At 41.7% G+C, this 26,599-nt stretch overlaps 1 protein-coding gene across 1 annotated transcript in view; it reads right to left on the bottom strand.

The window, feature by feature from the left end:
• LOC132385331 (importin subunit beta-1-like) overlaps window positions 1-26,599 on the bottom strand; it is a 70,064-nt gene that overhangs the window by 11,463 nt on the left and 32,002 nt on the right. The window contains exons 6-18 of the mRNA XM_059957352.1: window positions 26,103-26,162; window positions 25,923-26,012; window positions 25,084-25,194; window positions 24,488-24,589; window positions 15,189-15,413; window positions 14,365-14,556; window positions 12,731-12,861; window positions 11,788-11,935; window positions 11,093-11,164; window positions 10,237-10,381; window positions 1,360-1,442; window positions 1,003-1,110; window positions 712-855 (exon numbers count right to left, since the gene is read on the bottom strand). Coding sequence (XP_059813335.1) covers window positions 712-855; window positions 1,003-1,110; window positions 1,360-1,442; window positions 10,237-10,381; window positions 11,093-11,164; window positions 11,788-11,935; window positions 12,731-12,861; window positions 14,365-14,556; window positions 15,189-15,413; window positions 24,488-24,589; window positions 25,084-25,194; window positions 25,923-26,012; window positions 26,103-26,162 — 1,611 coding nt within the window. The remainder of the gene's footprint in view (window positions 1-711; window positions 856-1,002; window positions 1,111-1,359; window positions 1,443-10,236; window positions 10,382-11,092; window positions 11,165-11,787; window positions 11,936-12,730; window positions 12,862-14,364; window positions 14,557-15,188; window positions 15,414-24,487; window positions 24,590-25,083; window positions 25,195-25,922; window positions 26,013-26,102; window positions 26,163-26,599) is intronic.

The following is a 26,599-nucleotide window of genomic DNA, read 5'->3' as shown; positions in this document are numbered from 1 at the left end:
TGATTCTGTGCCATTGACAGGATGCTACCGCAATTAAAAATAAAGTGGAAATACTAAAGCGTTTGGAAAGAGGTTAAACGCCATCGGTCATTGGAAAAGCGTTAGGCTACAGTCGGTCAACAATCGGAACAATTTTAAAGGATAACGGATAATGTGAGAATAATGGAGCATGTGAAAGGCCCTGCCCTGATGAAAGCTACAATTATTACTAAGCAACACGGTGGTTTAATTATTGGAATACATACTTCTCTTAAGTGTTTTATATGTATAGAAAGGTAAAATATATACTATATACTATGACAAACGTTTGACTAACGCTAAATAATACCGGATGTACTTGTTCCGACTTATGTACAAATCCGACTTAAAGACGGGTTCAGGAACAGAACTCGTACGTAACCCGGGGACTGCCTGTATAATTAGTCACACCAGTGTAATTGAGCGACATGGGCGCACTGGGCTGAAAGGACCTGTTACCTGCTGAGATTTCTAAATATGAATTAATGAACAAAGTTTAAAATTAATTAAAAACCCATTTAAAATGTTAAGATGTAAAACTTGTACAGGTTGAAAACATGTTCAAAATTAACACCCAACTTAAGTTTTAAGATGCTCTTGCTAAGAGGTCCCTCTAATTTACATTTGAGATGAAACACTGACTTCACAAACCAGAATCAGAAGATGACTTTACAATGTTTTTGTGGTACTCACTTTGTCTACCTGAGCCTGTGAAGCCTGCTGAAGCGTGTCCAGGACAATATCTAGATACTTCTTAAATTCTCCTGCAATAGCAAGGGCAATATCCCCAAACACAGATAAAATCTGTGGCTTCACAGATCGGTGAACATTTTCATTCTGGAAAGGAAGGGCAAATGGATATCTATTGCTGCACAGTTCAAAACTCAAATCCATGTTAAAGTAGTACTCAAACCATACATTTAAATACTTTACATATGCACAATTTTCAAGTAAAGTCTATAATTAGATTCCATAGACACTTACCCCCAAATTTTCCAACAAGAGCTGCATCATTTCATCACAGAAAGGCAGCATATTAGATTGCAGCGCTCTGCACAAATCACCGACCAGGCCTACTGCTGCAAGACAAACCTTCAACAAAAATAACTAAGTTTGTAAACACTTGAGTTAACAGCTTTATCATATCAAATACTATTCAATAATTGTCTCAACAATTGGAATAAAATAGGCAGTTCTACTGGTGCCTTCATGATCCATGCTGTTGCATAGCCAATGAAATGTAATCTTATGGAGATCACTTTTAGAAGGGTATTTGGTTAACGTTTTCCATCAACCTAACAAATAGAACCTTCCCAATACAAAGAGGCATCAAATTCCTACCTGATACTCTGCAAAATTCTTCAGTCCAATCCCTAGATATGGCTTAAAGGCATCCATGTACTTCAAAAACTCTGATCCCAGCACTAAAAGAAAGTGGAAGTCTAATGTATAATTTTCTACTGCTTATTTTCAAAAAGGTTATGTAAGCATTGTAAATGCAGGGTTCATACATTTCTGTACTACTGCAGATAAGCTTACTGAATGAACAACAGGAATAATCAAAGAATTTGGTATCAAATCTTAATGAAAATTGTTAGACCACTTATTTCAAAGTGGGCAATTAGTAATTTAAAAAAAAAATGAGTTTCTATGAACCAAACCTGTGAGATAGAGTTAAGATAAACCTTCACCTGAGCAGAAAAAATTGCTATAACTACAACCTTCAGCCAAGTTGGCAAGTGTATAGTGAGAGTAAATGGTGAGACAAAGCTCAGTGAATATACAAGTAGGAGGAAAAAAAAGGCATGGTAACAATCTGGTAGTTTGTGCTCATGTTAGAAAGCATTTGTCAGCTTGTGTGCCTTCCCCTCCCCTGCCATCTTATTCTGGCTTCTTCACCCTTCCTTTCCATCCAGATTCAAAGCAATAAATAGTGGAACAGCTAAGGATTTTCAGGGAGGAGGCACTTTGCTACTCAGGGTAAAGAGAAGTGAGACTGCGCAGGTGCGTGATGACAAGCAGTAGAGTGGGAAAAATTTAAAAAAGACTGCCGAATCCAGTTGGTAGCGGAGTGAGAGGTAGCAGAGTAATAGGGCTTTGGCTCAACGGACTTCAGTGGTAACTGGACGAGGTGAGGTAGGTTTACCTGTGTTATTTGAAGAAAGGAACAATGTGTGTGAGGCCAGTTTTCTGGAGGTCCTGGAGTCTCCCAGCCTCCTGGATGGCCATATCTGCAGCAGGTGTGTTGAGCTGCAGCAACTAAGGGACCACGTTCGGGAGCTGGAGATGCAGGTTGATGACCTTTGTCTTGTCAGGGAGAGAAAGGAGGTGATAGAGAGGGGTTACAGGCAGATGGTCACACCGGGGCTTCGGGAGACAGACAAGAGGGTCACAGTCAGGAGGGGGAAGGGGAAGAGTCAGGTACTAGAGCAGGGGTGGGCAAACTTTTTGACATGTGGGCCACAAAGGGTTCTAAAATTTGACGGGGGCCAGACCAGGAGCAGATGGACGGAGTGTTTTGGTAATACACCTCATAAGAGAAAATAAAATATCATGGGATATGTAGAAAACATGTGCTTTAATTTCAATTGAAAATGAACAAATGCATTACAACAAAATATCTGTCTTTGAAGTCTCATGGTATGTAGCTATTTATTGAAATGACTTTTAAAACACTGAAAATTAAATGAATAAAATACAGCTTTTTTAATATTAACAGTTATTATTTTAAAGCACTGAAAATTCTGTTATCCTTCAAGATATTATCATCATCACTCTCCTCCTGACTGTCTTTATTTCAAAAACGGTAGGAGATGCAGGTCTACTTGTCCTGCTCCTTCTTATTCAATTGTCCCGTGCCAAAACTCAACAACGACCAGCACAAAGACAGAACAGTGACAGTGCACCAGTATGCGGAGTGCGTTATTTGATCTGAAGCGCATTTTTTATTTTGAGAACGTACGTGCACCTGCGCACTACTCATGTCAATCACTTAACAGAAATGACATGTAACATGTAAGGCTTATTGAAAAAAATATTTTCAAATGCATTTTTTACATAACACAACGAAGAAACTTATTTTTAATTTCAGTGGGAACAGTGTTGTTGGTCTCCCTTTTTAGCCAGCGCATCAAAGTCTGGATTTAGTTTTGTTGTGGCGATTCTCAGGATGGATCTGAGGTGTTGGTCAGTTAACTTGGATCTGTGGCTGGCTTTGTTGATGTTCATGACGCCGAACGCCTGTTCACACAAATAGGTCAAGCCGAACAAAGAGTAAAGCGCAAATGTGGAGTAATACGCTGCACCTCAACAAAGGTCAATGTATATAGAGTGCGTCATCTATTGGGAAAACGCCAGAATTGCGGGGGAAAAAACGTTAACAAGGTTTTTTAATATAATTTCATCAAGTTCTGCGGGCCGCATTAAAAAGCTTAACGGGCCGCATATGGACGGTGGGCCGTAGTTTGCCCATGCCTGTACTAGAGAGTACCCCTGTGGCTGTACCCCTTGACAAGTACTCCTGTTTGACGGGACCCAGATCAGGTAAAAGTTAAAATCGGGTACGAGTTAAAGTCGGTTACAGGAAAACCAGGAGAACTGAACAGTAGACACCGTGGCTGGTAAAAAAGGATAAAAACCATATAGTTGGATAAGTGGCAGGTCTTGGGTAAAAATTAAAGTCTGTTAAAGGAAGTAGGAAAATTCAATACTAGACATGGTGTGAAGATATCGGGTAAAAATTAAAGTTGGGTAATAATCCAGGTCTAGTAAAGAAACCAGCAGAATTGAGCAGCAGATACCATGCCTGGTAAAAAGACAAAAAAGTGGGACAAGATCTGTTGTGTGATTAAAAAGCTACAGGAACTTCACTAGGCTAAAAGTATGAGTTGTTTCATGATAAAGAGAGAGATTTAAGTGTTTTAAGTGACATCTTATGTAAGAAATTGGGGAATGTTGGGGGGAGCAAGCTGTAAAAATGGTCTGGAAAAAAAATAGTGGTAACAAATGGAAAGCCTTGATCAAGGAATAAAGCTGAAGGCCAAAAGCGACAAATAGGAAATGAGATATGAGATCCTGGGAGCATGCCGGCATACTGACCGTTTGATGAAAGTGGGAGGAAGGGTGAAACAAAGGGAGAGGGGATGGACAGATACCCTGTATCCAACAATCCCAGAAGTTGAAACTGAAGTACCGATAAACACAGTCCCTGAGAGAGGTCCTCCCTCCGAACCTCAGAGACAGTTACCTACCTGATTGATGCCAAATCCCAGGGTGGGGGAGCAAGGTCAGCTGGCGGTTATCCCTGTCTATGAACCATGGGATGCGATGGGACATAGTTTACTGAGGGGATCCCAGCACAGAGTCTAGACCCACCTGTAACGGAGTTGCAGTTAAGCATGAATTTGTCCTATGCGATGAGGGACACCGTCAGGGGTCAGATAACAGCTGGTATCGTAACATATGTTGGAACCAGGAAACCGGGTTTGGGATCAATTCCCTTAATGGCCTTACCCCCCGCATGATGACCCATATGCCCCTGGACCCAGCCAGGTGATGTCAATAAGGGGACGACCCCAATGACCTTATCCCCCAAGTGAAGAAATGGGCCACCCCAGCGAGTGCCCGTGACTGGGGGAGCTCAGCCTGGACTGTGTTTTAACTGTGGCCGACCAGGACACTGGAAGGCAAGGTGCCCTTGGGGACAGCAGAGACGCCCAGTTTCAAACCAGACAGTCACCCCATTCTTCATGAACAATCCTTTCGCTAAATGACGCTGGAAAATGTTGCCTGTTGTAAGCAGCAACCCACAAGACAAACCCAACGTAATCGATAAGCTAGCTGGAATTCAATTTCCATTTATGATTGATACGGAGGCCTCCACTTCCACACTCGATCATGAGATAATGTCGGAACACAGATTCCGGCTTTCTGGGCCACCATTGCCCTCTTGGGGTTCGAGGGGTCTGAACAAACATGCCAACGAACGCGACCCCAATGGGTGGAGTTTCAGGGAAGACAGTATCAGACAGTAAGATGTTACCCTGGTAACATCAGCCTGTAAATGTGCTCTCTTCCCACTCAGGTGGTGGAGCTTTTGACCTCCTCAGAGACACAGCACCTCTCTCAGGCACGACCAAATCTCTATGAGACAGCCTTACTGAGCAACCCACTGCTGACATTTTCTCACTGTTCCACTTCAAACCCAGCCACTTTCCTAACAGGTTACAGACAATTCTGAACATGATTGCGTGCTGTGAAATCAACTTCTCACTACAACCCATGAGGACCTCACAGACCAACCCCTGCAGGACCCCGAAATAACCTTGTATGTCGATGGAAGTTCTTTCACGGGCCCTCAAGGTTGGAGATGTTCAAGCTATGCTGTGGCCACAGATAACACGGTGCTCGATCAGGCAGCCTTTCAACCAGCCGTGTCAGCACAAAAAGCTGAGTTATTTGCCCTCACGTGCCTGCATCCTGGCTGCCAACAAACGTGCAAACATCTACAGTGACTCTCGATACACCCTCGGGGTAGCTCATGTCTACGGAGCGCTTTGGGAATACCAGGGTTTCCTCACCTCCTTAGGACATCCATTAACAATGCTACGTTTGTACAGAATCTCCTCACCGCCTTACAGCTTCTAAAGACATCGGCCATTATTAAACACTCCTCTCATACCTGTCAGACTGATAAAATCTCCACCGGTACTCGAAATTGTAGCCCCACCAAAACCCCCTACCTTCTCAGACAGCACGGGTATGCAAGTCGTTCGCCCCCGAGGAGGAACACAGACTATGATCACAAGTGGGCTGTAAGGAGGGTCCCGTGATGGGCCTCTGGTACACCCCTGCGGGACGGGTCTGTGTTCCTACCCAATTTCTACCAGTCTTCATTGATTATATCCATATATGTACTCACCTCTGACAGGAGGGAAGGGTAAACAGTTTGCTGTTGTTATGAATGCAACACAACTCTGAGGGGCTGAAGGGGCGGGGGAGCCCCCTCCTTTGTGAGAATCGTAAGAGCATTATTGGGTTGGCTCAGAGGACCCAGGAAATGAAAGAGACCTGGCCATTGTCTCCTGGAGACCACATTTGTGGATTGGGGATTATGCTACGTGCAATCCTTCAGGCAAAGTGGGCTGGTTGAGAGAGAGATTGCATCATCCCAACCTGATTGACATCTGAGACCCCATGAGGAAGTATAAAAGAGGGTCTGGGGGAACAGACCCTTTAGACGCACCAGAAGAAACGCTAACGATCCCATAGTAGCTGGAAGCCATTTGAAGGAAGCCATGTGATTTCGGTTCCCTCGCCTGGGAGCCGGTGGCGGGTACCACAGAACCGATGTTCTTGAACTACCCACGGGGAGCCAACTTTCCCGATTCAACGGATTTGCTTCATAAAAGACCCGGGCAAGTTTCTTTTCTCACAAATCTCTCTCTCTCCAACAAGTGAAAACCCAGCGGTCCCCAAAGGCTGAAGCCTGCAGGAACTGAGTGACTTTTATATTTCCATCGGACAATACATTATCCCCTAGACAAACGATCGAGCTATTTCTTATTGATGATTAGTATTATACCCGTGCTTTTAGATTGAGTATTGACGACGTATATTATCTGAATGTTTGTGTTAATCTTATTTTTGTGCCCCTTAAAATAGTACCATCAGACTTCAACGGACCTCTCTACCTTTGCTGGTAAGTAATCCAGTTATGGGATTTCGTAACACTGTAAACATAGTGGTATTTGAAATTGCAGCAAGTAGCAGCAAAGAGGACAGAAGTATGTTTCATATGCTGTAAGAACAATGTGGGAAAGGGGGCACAATGTGCCACTCCCTTACCTGGAAGTCCCTTTTAATGTTTACAAATTGATGTTATTGAACTACCTAGAGTGCATTGTTACGAATATTGCTTAGTGATCACAGATGTGTTTAGTAGATAGATTGAGGCAACCTTTGCCAAGAATAATACAGCCCTGACAACAGCTCAAATACTGTTGCAAGAAATAATCCCCCTGTATGGGCTACCAAAAATTCTCAGTTCAGATAACAGTTCCCACTGTGTAGCAAAGTTAAATGAAGAAATCTACAATGCCTTATCCATCAAACAACAATTCCATTGCTCTCACCATCCCCAGGCTATAGATATAGTGGAGAAGGTAATCAGTATCGCCCCTGGCATTATTCCATATGAAGGTCACCTCCCAAGGGCTAACTAAGACTCTGTCTGCAACAGGCATACGAGGAGGAAGACAATACAACAAGAGGAGGTGACTACCCCAACATCGAGCCCGAGGAACTGGAGCTGTGGCAAACTAGAACAACGGAGGAAGGGACCATTCCACTTACGGCTCACCATGACAGTCAAGTTGGAAGGACAACCGCGGTGGATACATCGTACTAACTGTAAAAAATTACAGACTAAGGAGCCTATTATGTACGTCACCATGTACTGAGTCTTTGTCTTTTGCCTTCTTTTTGCAGGCTTCCAGTCAAATAGAGTCATGTATAAAGGTGGGAGTAGTGGCCGCCGAAGTCGTGGCAGATCCCCACAGGTGAGAACCATCTTTTCCCCAAGGCCCACAGGGAGTAGTTTCCCAAGTGTCATGGCCAAAATATTCACTACTGTTTGATTTTGCCCATAATACTTTCCTGTCCCTTTGCTACAACTATGCCAAACACCAAGAAGCAGGGGAATGTTGATGTGCACAAGTACCCTCGCATGGGAAGAGTATGGTACAGTTGTCAGTGATCCCTCTCAATTCTAGGGAGGAACTCTCTGACTGTGGATTCTCTAATAACACCTGGAGTAGTGAAGTCCAGAATTGCAAGGGGACCTCAAGCAATTGCAAGTGTCAGGGTTTTGAAGGGTGGCACCTCAGGTCCCTGTTGAATATGACTTCCTCCCCTGAAGCCTCTTGGCTACACCTACATGTGCCCCATGCCCGGGTGACAAATACAACTTGGTACTGTAATCGCCAGGGGAAGCTTTTCCTGAGAAACAGAACTTGCAGCATCTATAAATAGAATGTTAATGGCGGACTTCTCCCCAGCCCGACTGTCACCTATTGGGTTTGTGGGGATAAAGCCTTGTTGTGGCTACCCGGGGAAGTGATTAACAGATGGGACCCACAGCCACCCCAGAAGAAATGGAGCGGGTGCTGTTATCTAGCTTACCTAGTCCCCAGCCTAAGGGTAGTGCCCGAGCTGTAGGATCACTCCCACTGACAGAGGCAGAAACGGGGAATCACAGAATCAGAGAGGTTCTGGATGATTACCTTCCCATCTGATGGCATGGCCAGGAACTCCTGAGAAATCATTAAGTTGTCAGCTGCCCTGGAGGAATTGGAAAATGAAACTGCTAGTACTCTATTAAGCACCCAGACTCAGGTGGCTGAGGTGATCACGGAAATGTCAGCTGTCCGACAAACAGGCCTACAGATTTGTATGGCTTTAGATTTTATTCTAGCTGAGAAAGGGAACCTGTGCTATTATTGACACAGAATGCTGCACCTATATCCCTCTCCAAGCACATTGCCAAGGAGATCGACAACATCAAGAAAGTAGGGCAGGATTTACAGTGGCTCACCAAGGGGGCTAAATGGTGGTCATTCAAATGCCTGTTCGGTAACCTGCGGATTGAGCATGGGGCTAGAAACACCATCTTATAAAACACAGTGCTACAGAAAAACCAGTAGAAGCTCCGAAGACTTCATCCCTCAGTGAGAAAGAATTTTCAAAAATGGGTTACATCTGGGACAACTTGAAAGACTGACCTAGGACAGAATACTCTGGCAGGTTATATTTTTTTGGCTTGTTAAGAGTAGGAACGCTTCTTGGTCTGATAAGTGTTTCTCTCGCAGTTGTTTTGCTTTATACTTGTTGATATGGTAAATGTATTCATTTGTTAACCAATGGGGAATGTTATTTTGTCTTGTGAGGCTGGGAACTTGGGGGAGGGGTTTTTGCGGGCTTTTGGTAGAGCCGGGAGGAAGACGTCGAGGAAGGTGGACGTGCGCTGCACTGCTCGGAAGACCATTGGGCGTGGTCCTAGGTGCGAAAACGTGGAGGTCGGAGGCAAGCGACGAGGGGTCGAACGGTTCGATGTTTGAGCTCCAACGATGAGCACTAAACTGAACTTTGATAAGTTGGTGCCTTTTTGTTTTTTTCCTTTACATATATATTGTATTGCCTAATACTCTTTTAATTTTAGTAAACTCCTTAAAGTGTATTTCATAATGGTATTTGTTGTGGGTTTGATACTATGGGTGGGCGCAAGGCATAAACTCAATTCTCACAGCACCTGCATGTACGGGAGGTGGGATTGGTGTGTGGCTGGATCTCCTTTCCCCCTAGACATATACCAGCCTGTTGGGTGCGTGTTACAGTTGTAATTACTGTTGTACGCTGTTTTTACTCACTGGTAACTCAATGCTGTACTCGGTTGCTTTCTCTGTAAAAAATTACTGCTATGTTGATCATGTAAAGTATGTAAACGGTTAACACAGTCAGTTAAACATAGCAGCCTGTTTTTCTGAAAGAAACTGCTGATGATCAACAGATGTGCTATCTTGCTATTCGCGTTGAGCAATATTTCTTCTGGCAGTTAGACCATTAGTGCTTCAAGGTCTTTGATTCTTTGTGACATCATGTATATGGATAATACCGGCTCCAGTCTTCTGTGTATGTGAGCCACTCTATCTATTCTGTAATTTGTCTCTCTGTACTGTCATACACATAGATAAGATTGGCTCCAGCCTGTCCTGGGGTATCTGAGCCACCATATCCATCCTGCAAGAGAAACGCCTGAGCAGGTTGAGCAACTAACCGAGTGCCCCAGAGTCTTTAAATAAAGGGTTTATACTTATACGGTCACTGAGTGACTTTATCCAGTTTTGACTTACACAGACTGCCCCAAGTATTCAAGCTTTACCATCAATTATTTAACCAACTATTTTTAATCTTCTAAATTAGCAACCAGGAATTCGGGGGTGGGGGGGTAATGGAAATAGCAACTATCCAAATTTACTCCCTAATATACAGAAAAAACAAATATGATGAAGAGGATATCCAGACTCTACAATGGGATGTAAGCATACGTGCTGTGGATTGAGAAAAGGCCATGACAAGTATAACCTGACTTTATCCAAACAGACATATACTCATCACTATCAAGAATCATCATTCCTCCTCCCTCCTTGAATTGAGACGTACCTTCAACAAGGGTGCTAACAGCCATGAGAGCATCTTCCTGCACTCCCCCAGAACCAGCAGTGCTCTGAAACATCCTCAGCAATGAAGCCATCACCACATCTGAAATCTGCAGTGCATCCTGATGCTGGACCTTCCTTAGAACATTCTAAAGGCCAGAAATTAAAACTCCATAAAGAGGAAATTCAATAAAATCAGTATTTTTTTTAAAAAATGCACTCTGTATCAGGCAAATACATTTCTGAGTGGCACATGAATTGTCATCAGAAAAGGTGTTTAGAGTAGTAAAAAAAAAGGTAATTCTGTAACTCTGCCATAAAAAGTTCCAAACCGAATTGTGAAAGTGGGAGGATTGAGCATGGGGCTAGAAACACCATCTTATAAAACACAGTGCTACAGAAAAACCAGTAGAAGCTCCGAAGACTTCATCCCTCAGTGAGAAAGAATTTTCAAAAATGGGTTACATCTGGGACAACTTGAAAGACTGACCTAGGACAGAATACTCTGGCAGGCTGCTATTGGTAACCCATTGGCAGTAGAGGTGATGGGCTGTAAATAATTCTGTAATTTCAGGTGTTCAAAGGTATGCCTTGCAATTAATTTAGTTGAGTTCACAACCAGACGTCCATGGACTCCTCAATTAATGGTGGGAATGCACGATATAAAAAAGGTTAGGAATCCCCCATTAATATAAATATTTTGCATCAGCTAATGTATTTTGACACACTTCAATAAGTCAGATTAAAATGTAATGCCAAAGGTTATGTTTGGTTTCAAAATTCTGAGCATGGGAACAATCTTCACTGGGTTAAAACATTATCATTATCTTATCACCCAGATTATGTGGAATGATAGTTACCTGTAGGGTAGCGCACAAGAGAGACTGCAGATCATTGTACTGAATTCTGTCTGAGGTACTCTGAATGTGAGACTGAAAGAAACAAAACTGCATTCAGCAATAACTTTAAACATTTTAATGGAATGTTCATCTGAATTCAAAGCATAAATGGATGATTAGTTCACTGTCACTAAGATCCCTCAAAGTCATACGGCATTCCAAATCATTCACTGCCTACTAGGTGAAACAAACAACAGGACTGCTTCTGCAAGACAAATGGACAATATGTTGACTTTGGCAACATCTACATGCCTTGTTTGGTTTTCAAGTATTACTACTGATAGAAGGTTCACTGCATTTGACCAGCTTACTTTTCGAAGCTGTATTGCCTATGTTCATTTTCACTGGTGCTACATCACTTCATGACAGCATTTTAAGGCATGTGTGAGTTTGTTAAATGGGATGACAAGGAATTGCACCTGCATTTCACTAATAATCACAAGAATTAAAGAACTCTGCCAAAGGCACAAAGAACGTAAAAATTAGACAACATGGAAACACAACAAAATACACAACTTTGGGTATATAACTATTCTGCCAACACTCAGCCAACAAACTTTGAGCAGTGTTTAAAGTATAACTTCTGTTGCTCATTATTTGAATCTTTAAAGAGGATCACTGACAGAAACAGCCCACAGGTGCACCAATATACAGACCTCCATTTGCAATACTTGTTGTAGTCTTTCCATGATAACCAAAGTTGTTTTCTGCACAGCTGGGTAGCAGTCCTTGGCACTGTTCTTCACGATCTCCATCAATGCCTCATAGGCAGCACTCCTCAAGTTATTCTGATGTCCATCTGGCCTAAAGAGCATTAAACTTAATTATAGAGTGTGCCCAAGTTATCAGTGACAAATATCACTACTCTTTGAATACAAAAACACTCAATTGACAAGTTTTAAAAACTGTACACTTTAACCATGGTGTAGTGTTTAGCAGCCATAACTGCATGCATCTGACACTGCAGAAACTTGTTCAGCAACAATCTCCTATCTTAATTAAATAGCACAGTGTCCCAAATAAACAAAGGAAATCCCAGCTATCTTCTCAATTAGTTTTTAACAATTGTTCCAAATAAATGGCAGGTCTGATTAACCAAAATCCATTATGCTTCTTAATCTCTCACATGAACAAACAGAAATGAATGAATGTCTAACTCAATATTTAACTTCAGTTGTCATGTATCAAACCACTGCAAAGTTTTAATTTCAAGAACTACAGCAAATCTATGTGTTTTGTGCAACAAAACCTAATCACCAACATTTCACTCATCTATTCAGGACAGAGAGTGGAGGTTGGAGACCCAGACTTGGCCTGCCCTAGTTGATGACCTGTGTGTGAAGGTAAGAAAGGGGCTTTCTTTGCTGTTAACCTGTTTTGTTATTATTGCTTGCATAATGTTGCATGGTGCTGAACACTGTGGGAATGCTGTTGGAACTGGAATTGTGGTGTCACGTAGGCTGATCTAGCAGTCTCAATCTATGGGCTGTTAATGCAAATGCTGTAAGTAAGTGTGATAAATAAATCTGAATCTGAACTACTTGATACTAGTTCAGATGTACTGGAAAGTAGTGAAAGCATTAAGGACAGCTCTCCTACCTATCAGTAGTTTCCAACAGTTTTTGTACTATCAATTCGAAAGACGAAGACAAACAGTAGGTCGCAGGCTCTTCTTGATCATCTGCTACATCTGCAGCTTCATAAGCAGCTTCTGCTAAACTGGAGAATGCCTACAGAAAGAGACCAATACACATTTAGGATTTTAACAGCTTCTCATTGCTGACTGAAACGTTCAATTTTAAAGTTATATGGTGCTTAACGGTGACTCATTTGCTTGCATCTTCAGAAATAGCTCTGTTTCTATCTTTAATATTTTTCCCTTTCAGGGTTCTTTGGAAGACAGTGACCTGAAGTTACACGCTGACTACGATCCTTTGTGGGAGTGGGGCCCCTTCTTAGGGTTCCACGACTGGTCGTAATTTGACATGCCAAAGGTTTGGCCTGAGAACCTTGACTGTGCTCGGAAGCCCAAGATCTCAGGGCTCTGAAGACGTGGATTGAGCATTGGTGTCACAGCAGGAGACTCGTGGTCATCCGGGAGGCTAGAAAATCTTTCACCTTAGGCCTGAAGACCCAAGGTCTTTGCAATCTTCGGACACAGTGCTTGGAAAAAGTGACAAAACGGACTTTTAACATCGTTAACCAGCAGGTTGTTCTTATGTCTTCCACTCGCAGTGAAAAAGAGAAGACACCTCCCTCTCCCTTATTAGGCAGAGAGATAACCTGCAGTTTGTCAAATGTCGGATGAAAGGTGAAACCTTTGGGGTAACTTTGGTCTGTGTCTTTGCTACTCCCTAGCACACGCTTGGGATTGGCAATGGTACCAATGCAGTTTTTTTTTAGTGGGGGGGAGGAGGGATTGTTGCTCGCTGCTGCTTAAACGCAGGAGGGAACTAGTGGGGACTGTGGGGTTCTCACGTTTCTTTGACTCTTTGATTTGATTCTTTGATCTCGTTGATTCTTTGGGGCACTTCTCTGCTTTCATGGATGCCAGTGAAGAAAAAACATCTCAGAATATATTGTATACATTTCTCTGACATTGACATTAAATTGGACCTATGAATCTTTGATTAATCTTACTAGAGACAGAGGAACATTGGTATATCCAAAGTTCAAAGTAAATTTATCATCAAAGTACATAAGTCACCATACACAACCCTGAGATTCATTTTCTTGTGGCTAATCACAGTAAATGCAGCAAGTACAATACAGTCAATGAAAGACTGTATCCAAAAGAACAAATAGGCAAAAAAGAAGGCAAATGCAAAATGAAGGAAAGAAAGCAATAAGTATAGAGAGCATGAGATGAAGAATGAAACAGGCAGAACCATCTCTACATTTCAGTCTATTTCCACATTGCCCATTATCATCACAAGATTATCATCCAAGATGCTTGCAATGGTATTGTTTCACAGCATCTTAACCATTCACTACCTGAAACTACAGACGGAATCAACAGCAAACTTAGGATCATCAAGGGCTGCTAAAACATAGCCAGCTCATGGTGCTGTTTTATGTCACGTCCTTCTAAATAATCAATAAAATAGAAATGAACTTAAAACAATCAAAATTCAGATACAACCATTTATTTGCAGTTCTCAAGTTTTAAAATGAAATTATGAAGCTGAATAAACTTTATAATAAATTGTACAGTACTTTCTGAGTTAACTTACCCAACACACATTAGAAGCAACTCTAGGTTCAGCACCCAGGCCTTCAATAAGACACTGTAGTAATGGAGCCAGGTACATGTCATTGATGGCAGCTTCAGGAAGCAACTCACAAATCCGACCCACCGTCCACGCTGTAGTATCCCGAACCACAACACTAGGATCCTTCATTAGCTCGATCAGCGTGGGCATCGCCTTCAATTAAAAGTGATGTATCAAGGATATTTTAAGATTAGACTAAACAAGCCAAATATTTACTTTCAGCCTGAAATAACAAGACCATAAAATGTAAGAGCAGAATTAAACCATTAGGGCTGATTTTTATCCCTTTCAACCCCATTCTCACTGAAAACAGGTGCAATAATACCTTACCAACTTTGGGGATTAAAATTAATCTATGGTGCTAATTCCCAAATTTGAAATAATGATCACATGACATAAAGAATCCAGCCTCAGGCACCAAAATAAATGCAATAAGATTTAATCTGATCAAGCCAAAAAAAATTAACAGCCTTTATACCATTCTGACAAATACCCTATCAAACTTTAAAACAGGAGCCTGCAATACATTATTAAGAATTATAAAATTATTGAATCTTCTTCACTCGAGATAAACATTTTCCCCAGTCACCTGATTTAGTAATTCATACACTTTGTTTCCCAATCTGAGATCGTTTCAAAAAGCCTATGCATTATTACTAGGCAAATTTTACTTAAAATTGACAGCACACATTACTAATACCCAAGTTTAATGACCAAGCCAAACTAAATTTTGAGGCTTTTGTCACTGTGACTAAAAATACAAATGCAATATGATATACTGTTACCTGTATCACTAGTGGTTTAAGCTGATTGGGTTCAGGTCCCTCCAATATAGAGCCAAATGCCATCACTGCTGCATCTCTGTATCTCCAGTCTGGATTTTTGATGTGTTCCTTAATAAATGGGAGTATATGTGGAACGATGTCATCTTCACAACAGGTTGCAAGTAACATGAGACAAACACCAGCAGCTTTGCATGGATTCCAATCATCATCGTCATCATTTTCATCCTTGCAGAGAAAGAACATTCAGATGATTTTACAGCAGTTTATAATTAGTAATCTGATCAAGTTACTTATAATCAAGAAATGAAAGAATTCAAAACAGAAGCTACCGCTGAGCGCCTTATGCTTTTCTATAGAAGCAGTGTGTTCTGCTGGCACTGTTTGGGTTACAGTTAATGATCAGAGATGCTCAGGAATGCTCTGTCTTCCAACAGAGATGGTGGAATAAGCCCAAGAGGTAACTCTTTCATTCCTGGAATCATTCTCATGAACTTTCTCTAAACTCTCTCTAATATCAGTATATACTTTCTAAAAAAAAAGAGCTCAAAAATGCACACAATCAAATAACACACACAAAATGCTGGTGGAACACAGCAGGCCAGGCAGCATCTATAAGGAGAAGCACTGTCAATATTTCAGGCCAAGACCCATCCTCAGGACAAACCGAAAGGAGAGACAGTACGAGATTTGAAAGCAGTGGGGGGAGGGGGAAAGGCGAAATGATATGTACAATGTCCTGTGTATGTTACTCAAAATGGCTTCTTTGGTTTGTTACAAGTAGGAACGCTTCTTTGTCTGACAAGTGTTTCTCTCGCCGTTGTTTCACTTTAGAATGGCTGATATGCTAATTGTATTCATTTGTTAATCAATGGGGAATGTTATTGTGTCTTGTGAGGCTGGGAACTTGGGGGAGGGGTTTTCGCGGGTTTTTGGTGTGAGGGGAGTCGGAAGGAAGACGCCGAGGAAGGTGGACGTGCGCTGGACTGCTCATAAGACCACTGGGGTGGACCCAGGTGTGACAGCGTGGCAGTCGGATGGGTCGTTGGTTCGTTGATTGAGCTCCAACGATGTGGACTACACTGACTGAACTTTGATAAGTTGGCGCATTTTGTTTTTTTGTTCCTTGTGTGTGTGTGTATATATATATACGGTATTGGGTGTGAAGTTGATACTGTGGGCGGCACGAGGCATAAACTCAATTCTCACAGCACCTGCATGTACGGGAGGTGGGATTGGTGTGTGGCTGGATCTCCTTTCCCCCTAGACATATACCAGCCTTTTGGGTAAGTGTTACAGATAGAAGACCGGAGGTGGGGGGGAGGGGGGGATGAAGCTGAGAGCTGGAAAGGTGATTGGCGGAAGTGATACTGAGCTGGAGAAGGGAAAGGATCATGGGACGGGAGGCCTCAGGAGAAAGGTGGGGGGGGGGAGGGGGGAGCACCAGAGGGAGATGGAGAACAGGCAGAGAGAGAGACAATTAAGGGGGGGGGGGAACTAAATATATAAGGGATGGGGTAAGAAGGGGAGGAAGTTAGATAAATGAATGTTCATGCCATCAGGTTGGAGGCTACCTAGCCGGTATATAAGGTGTTGTTCCTCCAACCTGAGTGTGGCTTCATCTTGACAGTAGAAGAGGCCATGGATACTCCAAATGTTGTCTCACGCGTGCCTTATAGAGCCTCAACATCACATTCTCCTCTTCACCACCAACTCAACTTGGAGGTTAATCTCTAGGATACCCAGTAAAAGGACTCCCAAATCCCTTTGTATCTCTGCATTTTGAATTCTCTATCCATCTAAATAAGTCTCTGGTTTATTTTCCTATTTTACTAGGAAAGCTGACAAGGGTAAAGCAGTGGATGTTGTCTATATGGACTTCAGTAAGGCCTTCGACAAGGTTCCTCACAGATGGTTAGTTAAGAAGGTTCAGCCTTTAGGTATTAATATTGAAGTAGTAAAATGGATTCAACAGTGGCTGGATGGGAGATGCCAGAGAGTAGTGGTGGATAACTGTTTGTCAGGTTGGAGGCTGGTGACTAGTGGTGTGCCTCAGGAATCTGTACTGGGTCCAATGTCGTTTGTCATATACATTAATGATTTGGATGACGGGGGTGGTAAATTGGATTATTAAGTATGCAGATGCTACTAAGGTAGGTGGCGTTGCGGATAATGAATTAAGTTTTCAAAGCTTGTATAGAGATTTAGGCCAGTTAGAAGAGTGGGCTGAACAATGGCAGATGGAGTTTAATGCTGATAAGTGTGAGGTGCTACATTTTGGTATGAATAATCAAAATGGGACATACATGGTAAATGGTAGGGCATTGAAGAATGCAGTAGAACAGAGTGATCTAGGAATAATGGTGCAGAGTTCCCTGAAGGTCGAACCTCATGTGGATAGGGTGGTGAAGAAAGCTATTGGTATGCTGGACTTTTATAAATCAGAGCATTGAGTGTAGGAGTTGGGATGTAATGTTAAAATTGTACAAAGCATTGGTGAGGCCAAATTTAAGAGTATTGTGTACAGTTCTGGTCACCAAATTATAGGAAAGCTGAGAACAAAGTACAGAGGAGATTTACTAGAATGTTACCTGGATTCCAGCACCTAAGTTACAGAGAAAGGTTGAACAAGTTAGGTCTTTATTCTTTGGAGCATTGAAGGTTGAGGGGGATAGAGATATTTAAAATTATGAGGGGAATAGATAGAGTTGTCATGGATAGGCTTTTTCCATTGAGAGTAGGAGAGATTCAAACAATAGGACATGAGTTGAGAGTTAGGGGGCAAAAATTTAGATGTTACACGAGGGGGAATTTCTTTACTCAGAGAGTGGTAGCTGTGTGGAACGAGCTTCCAGTAGAAATAGTACAGGCAGGTTCGGTATTGTCATATAAAGCAAAATTGGATAGGTATATGTATAGGAAAGGAATGGAGGGTTATGGGCTGAGTGCAGGTCGGTGGGACTAGGTGATAGTAAGCGTTTGGCATGGACTAGAAGGGCCGAGATGGCCTGTTACCGTGCTGTGATTGTTATATGGTTATTTCTTCCATCAAAGTGCATGACCATACACTTTCCAACATTTGTCATTTCTTTGCCTATTCCCCTAAACTATACTGGATAAATCTGTAACTTAAGCCTTTTCTCTTCGTATTGACCCTATGTCCACACTGAAATGGAATTTTCCTCCCTGAAAATGGAGCTTTTTAAATACACTTCCAGAGTGTGTAAAACCAAAAGCGCCAGTTGGGCAATGTAGTGTGGATTGGGTAACCAGAACTTTTTAAAAACGGGGTCATGACATGCTGGAACAGATGGTGGTGGCGAATTCCTTTAAGCTTGGTTACAATAATCGTCTTGGTTATATTGTCCAATTTGTGCGGGTAGTCCTTACCCAGAGATTCCGACTGCTCTGCCGTGAGGTACTGTTCTTTATAGCGGTTGAGCATGTCATTGTAATTGGTTTGGCACGACTCCCAGTCCACGTTCTCCACTGTTTTGCTGACTTTGTAGTCATTTGAAACTCGCAGAAGCAGCTCGACTTCATCATCTGTCCAAAAGGAGAAGTCTGGTCTGCTTTTTCCAGCGCAGGTTTTCTTTGTATTCCTCGAAGACATTGTTGAAAACTTTCTTTCGCTGTTGTTGTAGGTACTCTAGTTTTTGATCAATGGATATAGCACAACGCTGCCAAGGAAATGGAAATAGTACTGTATTCCATTTCCTCTTTGCTTGTTTTCTGTAGATGTGTCCTGCACATGCCTAGTAGGAGATTCGCCCACGTACCCATTTTAATGGGGATGGAGGTATTTTCAAAAATGCCTGGTGTGCACGCCAATCGTTAGGTTATCCAGTCTAGTGTAGACATAGACAAAGTTTCTCTGCAGTCTCTCTGTTTCCTCAACACTACCTACTCTTCCACCTATTTGTATATCATCAGCAAACTTGTCACAAATCCATTAATCCATTAATTCACAAATCATTGACATGTATCATAAAAAGCAGCGGTCCCAATACTGACCCCTGTAGAACTGCACTGGTAAACAGCAGCCATTCAGAATGTTCCCACTCTCTGCTTTCTGCCAATCAACTAACGCTCTGCCCATGATATAACCTCCCCTGTAATTCAATGGGCTCTTATCTTGTAAAGCAGCCTCATGAGCAGCACCTTGACAAAGGCCTTCTGAAAATCCAAATACACCATGTCTACTGCATCTCCTTTGTCTACCCTGCTTGTAATTTCCTCAAAAAATTGCAGTACGTTAGTCAGACAGGATTTTCCTTTCAGGAAACCATGCTGGCTTTGGCCTTTCTTGTCATGTGCCTCTAGGTACTTTGTAATCTCATCCCGAACAATCAATTCCAACAACTTCCCAACCACTGACGTCAGGTTTCCTTTCAGCTTCCTTTCAGTTTCCTTTCAGCTGCCTCCCACCCTTCGTAAAAAATGGACTAACATTTGCAGATTTCCAGTCATTCGCAGTACAATGCCAGAACCTATCCATTCTTGGAAGATCATTGTTAATGCCTCTGCAATCTCTCCAGCAACATACTTCAGAACCCGAGGGTGCATTCCATAAGGTCCAGGAGATTTATCCAACCTCAGACCATTAAGCTTTCCGATCACCTTCTCAGTTGTAACTTTCACTGCACAAAGTTCACTTCACTGACACTGCTGAATGTCCAGTAGACTGCAGATGTCTGTGAAGACTGATGCAAAATACAAATTCAGTTCCTCTGCCATCTCTGAGTCTCTCATTACAATATCTCCAGTGTCATTTTCTGTTGGTCCTATATCTACCCTCAACTCTTTTACCCTTTATGTACTTTAAAAAGCTTTTAGTGTCTTCTTTGATATAAATAGCCAGCTCCCTCTCATAATTCATCTTTTCCTTCCTAATGACTCCTCGTCCCACAGTTCCAGTTTGGCCTTGAAAGCAGACACTTTATCTGCCAACTTGAAGACAGTTGTCATCTCCCCTGAAGTGACAAATTGAGATCATTGAGCAGGTTGAAATGTCACACAGATAAGTGAGTTTTGCCATCCACTCCTCATCACCAAAGTGTGCTGCCAGTAGTGACTTTTTTCCTGAAAGATACCTCTGTAGCTGCTCTCTTAATTCAAAAACCCTGACCAGGGCTCTCCCCCTTGATAGCCACCTGACTTCAGTGTGTAAGAGAAGGCGTCTGTGCTCTGCATCCACTTCCTCGCAAATGTGCTCAAACAGACGTGAGTTAAGAGCTGATGAAGGGTCTCGGCCTGAAACATCGACTATACTTCTTCCTATAGATGCTGCTTGGCCTGCTGTGTTCCACCAACATTTTGTGTGTGTTGCTTGAATTTCCAGCATCTGCAGATTTCCTCGTGTGAGTTAAGTGCTTTTGTTTCGATGTGATTGATAACTTCAACAACATCACTCAATACACTGTCAAGATCAGGTGACATTTTTCGGCTAGCCAGCATTTCCCTGTGTATGAGACAGTGTGTAGACTGGCATTCAGGAGCAACCTCTTTGAATTGGGTCATGAGACCAGACAGCTGTCCAGTCATAGCTGCAGCCCCGTCTGTGCATATTCCAATACAGAATGACCAGTCCAGTTTGCCTGACATGTAGTCATTCAAAGACTTGAGTAGTTCTGCCCCAGTTGTGTTAGTTGGCAGCGGCAGTGCACACAACATATCCTCACATACATCGTCTTGAAATATATATCGCACATAAACCAGCAGTACTGCCTTGTTGTTGACGTTGGTAGACTTGTCGACCTGGATGGCATACCACGGTGACTTGTTAAGCCATTCCAACAACTGTGCTTCGATGTCCTCCGCTATGTTATCGATTCTCCTTGACACTGTGGTAGCTGAAAGAGAAACCAGTGCCATCTTGTTAGCTGATGCTTCTCCCAACAGTTCATGGCACATCTCCTTGGCAGCAGGCAGAATCAATTCTTCACCAAAAGTGAAAAGCTTCTTAACCTTAGCAATACGGCTAGCCACTAAACATGATGCTCTCAGAGCAGCAGCATTTGTGGAGGTGGTGGCTCTCAGCACTTGCTTCTGTCCCACTTGCTCATGTTTTTTCCACTCAAAAAGATCAGTGGGTTTGTCTTTAAGTGCAGGGTGCTTGGACTCAAGGCGCTGAAGCAGTTTTGAGGGCTTCATTGCTTCAGTAGACAGCTTGTCTCCACATATCACACACAAGGGGCTTGGAGCGTGCGAGTCACCAGTCGCATTGAAGCCATATTTTATGTACGACTCATCCTACTTTCTGTTGAGGGAAGCTTTTCATTTTTTTGCAGTCTTGGCCTCAGCTGTCTCTGCGTTATCATCATTGTTAAGCCTTTTATGTCCCCTACCACCTCTTCCAAAGAAACTCTCAAGCGACATTTGTTTTTTACTCATTGGGTAGTTGTAGGTTTGTGACTGCCTGATGACCTCGCATGGGTAATGACTTGGCATGCGTTCAAGTTCAACAGTGGGTGTGACAGGGAATGAAGAAAGGTGCAGCTGATTCATATCGTTTCATCTCGACAAATCATACTGTTACCTCGTGGCCCGGTAGCACATTTTGCGGCCGGTGGTCACTGGATTTGCCAGTTCTGCAAAACATATGCCAACTAGGTTGGGCACAGTCTCACAGGATGGAATAACTATGCATCCATCAAAGATAGGGGCTGTGACATGACCAAGGCCCAAGAATGTGAGTGCTCTACTCCCATTCCTTTCATCCTACCCTCCATTGGAGAAGAAAGGGAGGATGTTAAAAAGGAAAGGATAGTAAAGATTATATTAGCCCTTTGGAGCAAGATCGAGTGCAAAGTGTGAAGAGGTCTTCCAGTTGCTGAAGGAGCAGCTGACGAAGGCGCCTCTGTTGGTTTCGGCAAACCCCCAATTAACATATGTACTCCATACAGACACAAACCAAGTGAGTCTAGGGGGCTTTCTATGTGTGGATCAGGGCCCTTGATTAAGACCTGTCGCTTTTGTCAGCCGGAGTCTGTCATCAGCTGAGCAAATCTACCCCACACAAATCGGAACTTCTAACGTTAAAATGGACTGTGGTGGGTATTAAATGTTTGTCTATATGGTACCAAGTTTGTAATGGGGACTGTCAATAATCCATTGACTTATATCCTGACCTTGTTGAAACTGGAAGCCGCAGGCCATGGAACTGGAGCACTGATACTGATGTGTTGCCCTGACATGCGCATGAAGGGCTAGACAGGAATGGAGAGTGGCAGACTATTCCTGCATCTGGAATTAAAGCAATATGCCACGGGGAAATCAGAGGCAAAGCTGGGGCAATATCGAACTGTGGATCATTTGGGAGCTTCTGGTTGAGCCATTCCATAGGGTTACTACAATTTGACCGCTCTGAATATGAAACAATTGCCTGCATTGAGTCCTGGGCAGCAGCTCAATGAGACGACCCTTGAATTTGACCCATTTGGTCATCTTGTTGTGGAAGGGGATATCGCCTGAGTTGAAAACACCCTGCCATACCTCTACTGCTGAGAGAATGGAACAAACTGGAGTTGAGGAACCAGATTCTATTCAGGGTCAGACAGGCATGGGTGGTCCCAGTTGGTTTTGCCTGAGAAGCATCAGGGGATTGTGTTGAAGTCACATGATTGTGATGATTCAGGTCATTTGGGGTTTGATAAGACCTATGGATTGGTCTGAGATCAGTTCTACTGGCACGAATGAAACCTGAAGTTGAGGAGTGCTGTAAGTCATGCATTTGATGTATACGGAGGAAGACTACAAGGGGCGTTCCTTTAATCTATTTGCAGAGTGTAGGGGCCACTTGATCAAAGGGTGCCCACAGTGGCCGAAGTGTTATGGGAAAGTATTTAGCTTACAATGGCCTAGCCAGACAATCAGATAAGGGATTTTGAAAGTAGGCCCGTACATGAGTTACAAAAGATGCAAGAGTTAAGGCCAGTAATTTAAGGGCATGCTGGAGCCATAAGCATGGCACTACTTGCAGGTTGCTTCCAGGACATCTTAGACATGTCAGACACTGATGGAAACAATGCATTTCATCATGTTTCACTGCATATGTAACAATCTTTAAAATGGTATTCAAAACCAAACAATAATCGTTTCCTCAGACACATGCACAAACACTATATCAAATTTAACCATTATGTTATTCACAATTAAGGATACACATGGAAACAAATCAGCATGTACTATCTTTGGAACATCAACTCATTTGAATGGAAAATCCTAAAAGTAAAGGAATTAATCCAGTTCATCATGGGTAAAACCTTCCCAACCACTGAGCATCAATCACCAGTGATCCTCACCACCCAGGCCATGGTCTTTTCTCTCTGTTGCCATCAAGTAGGTACAGACACTTCAAAATCTGCACCACCAGGTTCTATTTTATTCTATTAGCTAGAAGCATTCACAAATCACTTTAAACATTTGTAATACTCTGGTTTCAAAAGAAAGCAGTCAACATTCCATGATTTAAAAAAAAATCAGGCCAAGAGAATACTAATTTCAACTGCAGCAATGAAAAATAGAATTGCATTTATATACCATTGAGAACCTTAAAAATACTTCAAACTCATTTTTGTAGTCTTAATCCCAATCAAAAGAAACAGCATAAGCAATTAGCTGACATTAATCATGGCATTAATGGTCCAATTACGATGAAATGCACACTGTATGGCAGACTATTATAGTTTGGATATAGCAATTAAGGAAGAAAAACCCTCCTCTGGCAGGGAATCAAAAGTATTTTCCATCCTTCTACAGATGAACTACTTCATGAACAGCAAAGTTAAAATCTAGAGTTGACTGCAGTCTGTACAGTTATCACAATTTAAGACCATAGCTTTGTGTTAATCAATTATCCAACCCTTAAAACCATACAGTGAAATTGTTATTCAAAGAAAATGGAGCCAGTGTCTTTTGTGTAATGGTCATATCGAAATACAAATTTAGAATAATAAACACAAACAGTATTCCCAAAATGGGTAAATAAAACTGCTGGCTTTACAAAATAGCCCCCAACTTGCTTCAGGAAACAGTCTTACCACCAAAACCAACAGCTGATCTGATCTAAATGCACAAAAATTACAGTCCTTAATCTTAATGAGAGACAATGAGACATATAAAACTCTTCTTAGAATGAATGTTGTTTCCTGCATATGTTGCATTTCATAGCTGTCAGTCAGCCAAAATATAAATAATCTCAGCTGTGAAATAGTTCGCTGCTTATCATATGGAACTCTAGCACAAAGAAAACAGTCAGCACAAAATCAGATACAAGTTCATCTGAACCATCTTAGAATTACCTGTTTAGTCAAAGTTTGAGTGAGAATGGGTACCAAATACTGCAACGCTCCTTTTGCATAGAATTTACTTGTATGTTCAGGAGGCCTTCCCTGTTCTGCTGCCTGTACAAATGAAAATTATAAATTATTTAAAGTATAATAAACAAAACCAAAAAAGATATTTCACAACTAACCACTTACATCCAATGCAACATGGAATCTAAAAAAAACTTCCACTCTTACACAGCTTATAAAGGCTTAGATTTAGTTGAAATTGACTATCAGCTACAGTTTCAGTGTGGTGTAGTTTACTGTGATGTTTTACACATCTAGTCACAAATCCACCAACATTCCACGATAACTGCAGTAATGTTAGAACAAAATCTCTTTGGTGAGGGATTAACATTTTGTCATGAAGGAGGTTGTGCCCTTCCAAATTACAAATAGTGCCAGAGTCTTTTACAACTAAGTGTATAAGCAGGACATGGCTTAACAGTGCCATGTGCTTTCTTGGCATAACATGATTATTATATACTTTTGCAACCCCACAGAAGGAAGGAAAGACATAAAGAATTAAATCCAATTCATCTCTAAACCAAAGTTAAAATAAAACATACCTCAGAAGCTTCAATAGCTAGATCCATTTCTTCATCACAAACATTGGACCAGAATTCAATTCCCTGAAGGGCAACTTCATCAATATCACTCTTCATAGCTTCAATGGTAATCTTTGAGATTTCAAGATGTTAAAAGAAACATTTATCAGAAAGAGTTAACTGTAACAGTACCACCAACATTTATACTGCATTCTGAACAAAGGATCACATGCTAGATTTCAGTGTATGTTTAAATTTGTAGTCATCACTGCTTGTGCACAGGAATTCAATGACAGGAAAATTCCAATAATAATCTATCCAATAAATCCTAACAGTTCAACATCTGGCTGAGGCCCCAGTTCCTATTAACACTTAAAATGTACCAATGTCCCTTTTCCCAAACTTACATTAAAATCTCATGGTTCAATGAAAACAATTGCTTTACACTTCCTCTGTAGCTTTTACACTTTACCCGTCATTATTAATTTACTTATTCTACCTCCAAACACTCAATAATGATTGATCTGTATGAAAGCAAGACGAGGTCTTCACAGAGTTTTCAATACATGATATTAATAGACAAATCAATAATCACAGTTTTCTACAATACTAGAATATTACCCAATGAATCCAAAAAGGGGTTAAAAAAACAATTAATCTTTCCTGCCTAAATTCCAATTAAGTGAATTCTTCTATTCAATATTTTGCAAGGCTGTATTTCACCAACTTAGGGACCACCTGAAGTCTGAATAATCTGTCTTAAAAAATCTCAGTGGTCAATGATTGGGAACCCCTATCCCAGAAGCTAAACTAGATTCTTCAAACAAGGAAAAACAATTTGAAATGCAAATTATACTTACAGCAAAAAGAGCTGGACCCATGTAAGTTTCCATATACTGGTAATATAGGGACATGATCTTCACCAAATTTTGCAAGGCAGCCACTCTCACCTATTAGATTCAAGCATCAAATTCACTGTATGGAAGTATCTTCTAATGTAATCTCTGGCATTGCACAAAATTTAAAGCAGTGGTACTTACCCTCGTATCGGGGCACTGAGTTGCTTCACAAACTACTTGCATAATAAAGTGCCTCTCAGACTGTAAAAGAGAAAGAAACATTTGTAAAGATGCACAAAAACTTTAATCTTTTTTTGTAATTTTTTTTAATTGAAGTTCATCCAACAAACATTTCCACCAGATGTATTTCAGACATATCACAGATCTCCACAAAGTATTTATCTGAGGTATACACTTATAGAAAAGAGTGGAAAGAAAAAACAAGCAAAAGGAAAGAACTATGTACAAGCAGGAAGTAATCTTTTTTTTACAACATATTCATTGATTTGTGAGAATAAAATCAGGCCTATGAGGCATTATGTAGTTAAACCATTTTCCCATTACGGATCAATTTGTTCCAGCTTATGATTAACAGATGCTTCTCCATTTTGTAAATGTCCATTGTAATTTCCATCCATGCATTTAAAGTTGGGGTCTCCTGTGATAACCATTTCCTAGTAAGAGTCTCTTTACCAGCT

This window comes from Hypanus sabinus, chromosome Y, assembly GCF_030144855.1.
Source record: "Hypanus sabinus isolate sHypSab1 chromosome Y, sHypSab1.hap1, whole genome shotgun sequence".
In the NCBI taxonomy this organism is placed as follows: domain Eukaryota; kingdom Metazoa; phylum Chordata; class Chondrichthyes; order Myliobatiformes; family Dasyatidae; genus Hypanus; species Hypanus sabinus.
Note: the sequence above shows the minus strand (reverse complement) of the source record. Positions and strands in the feature narration are given on the sequence as shown.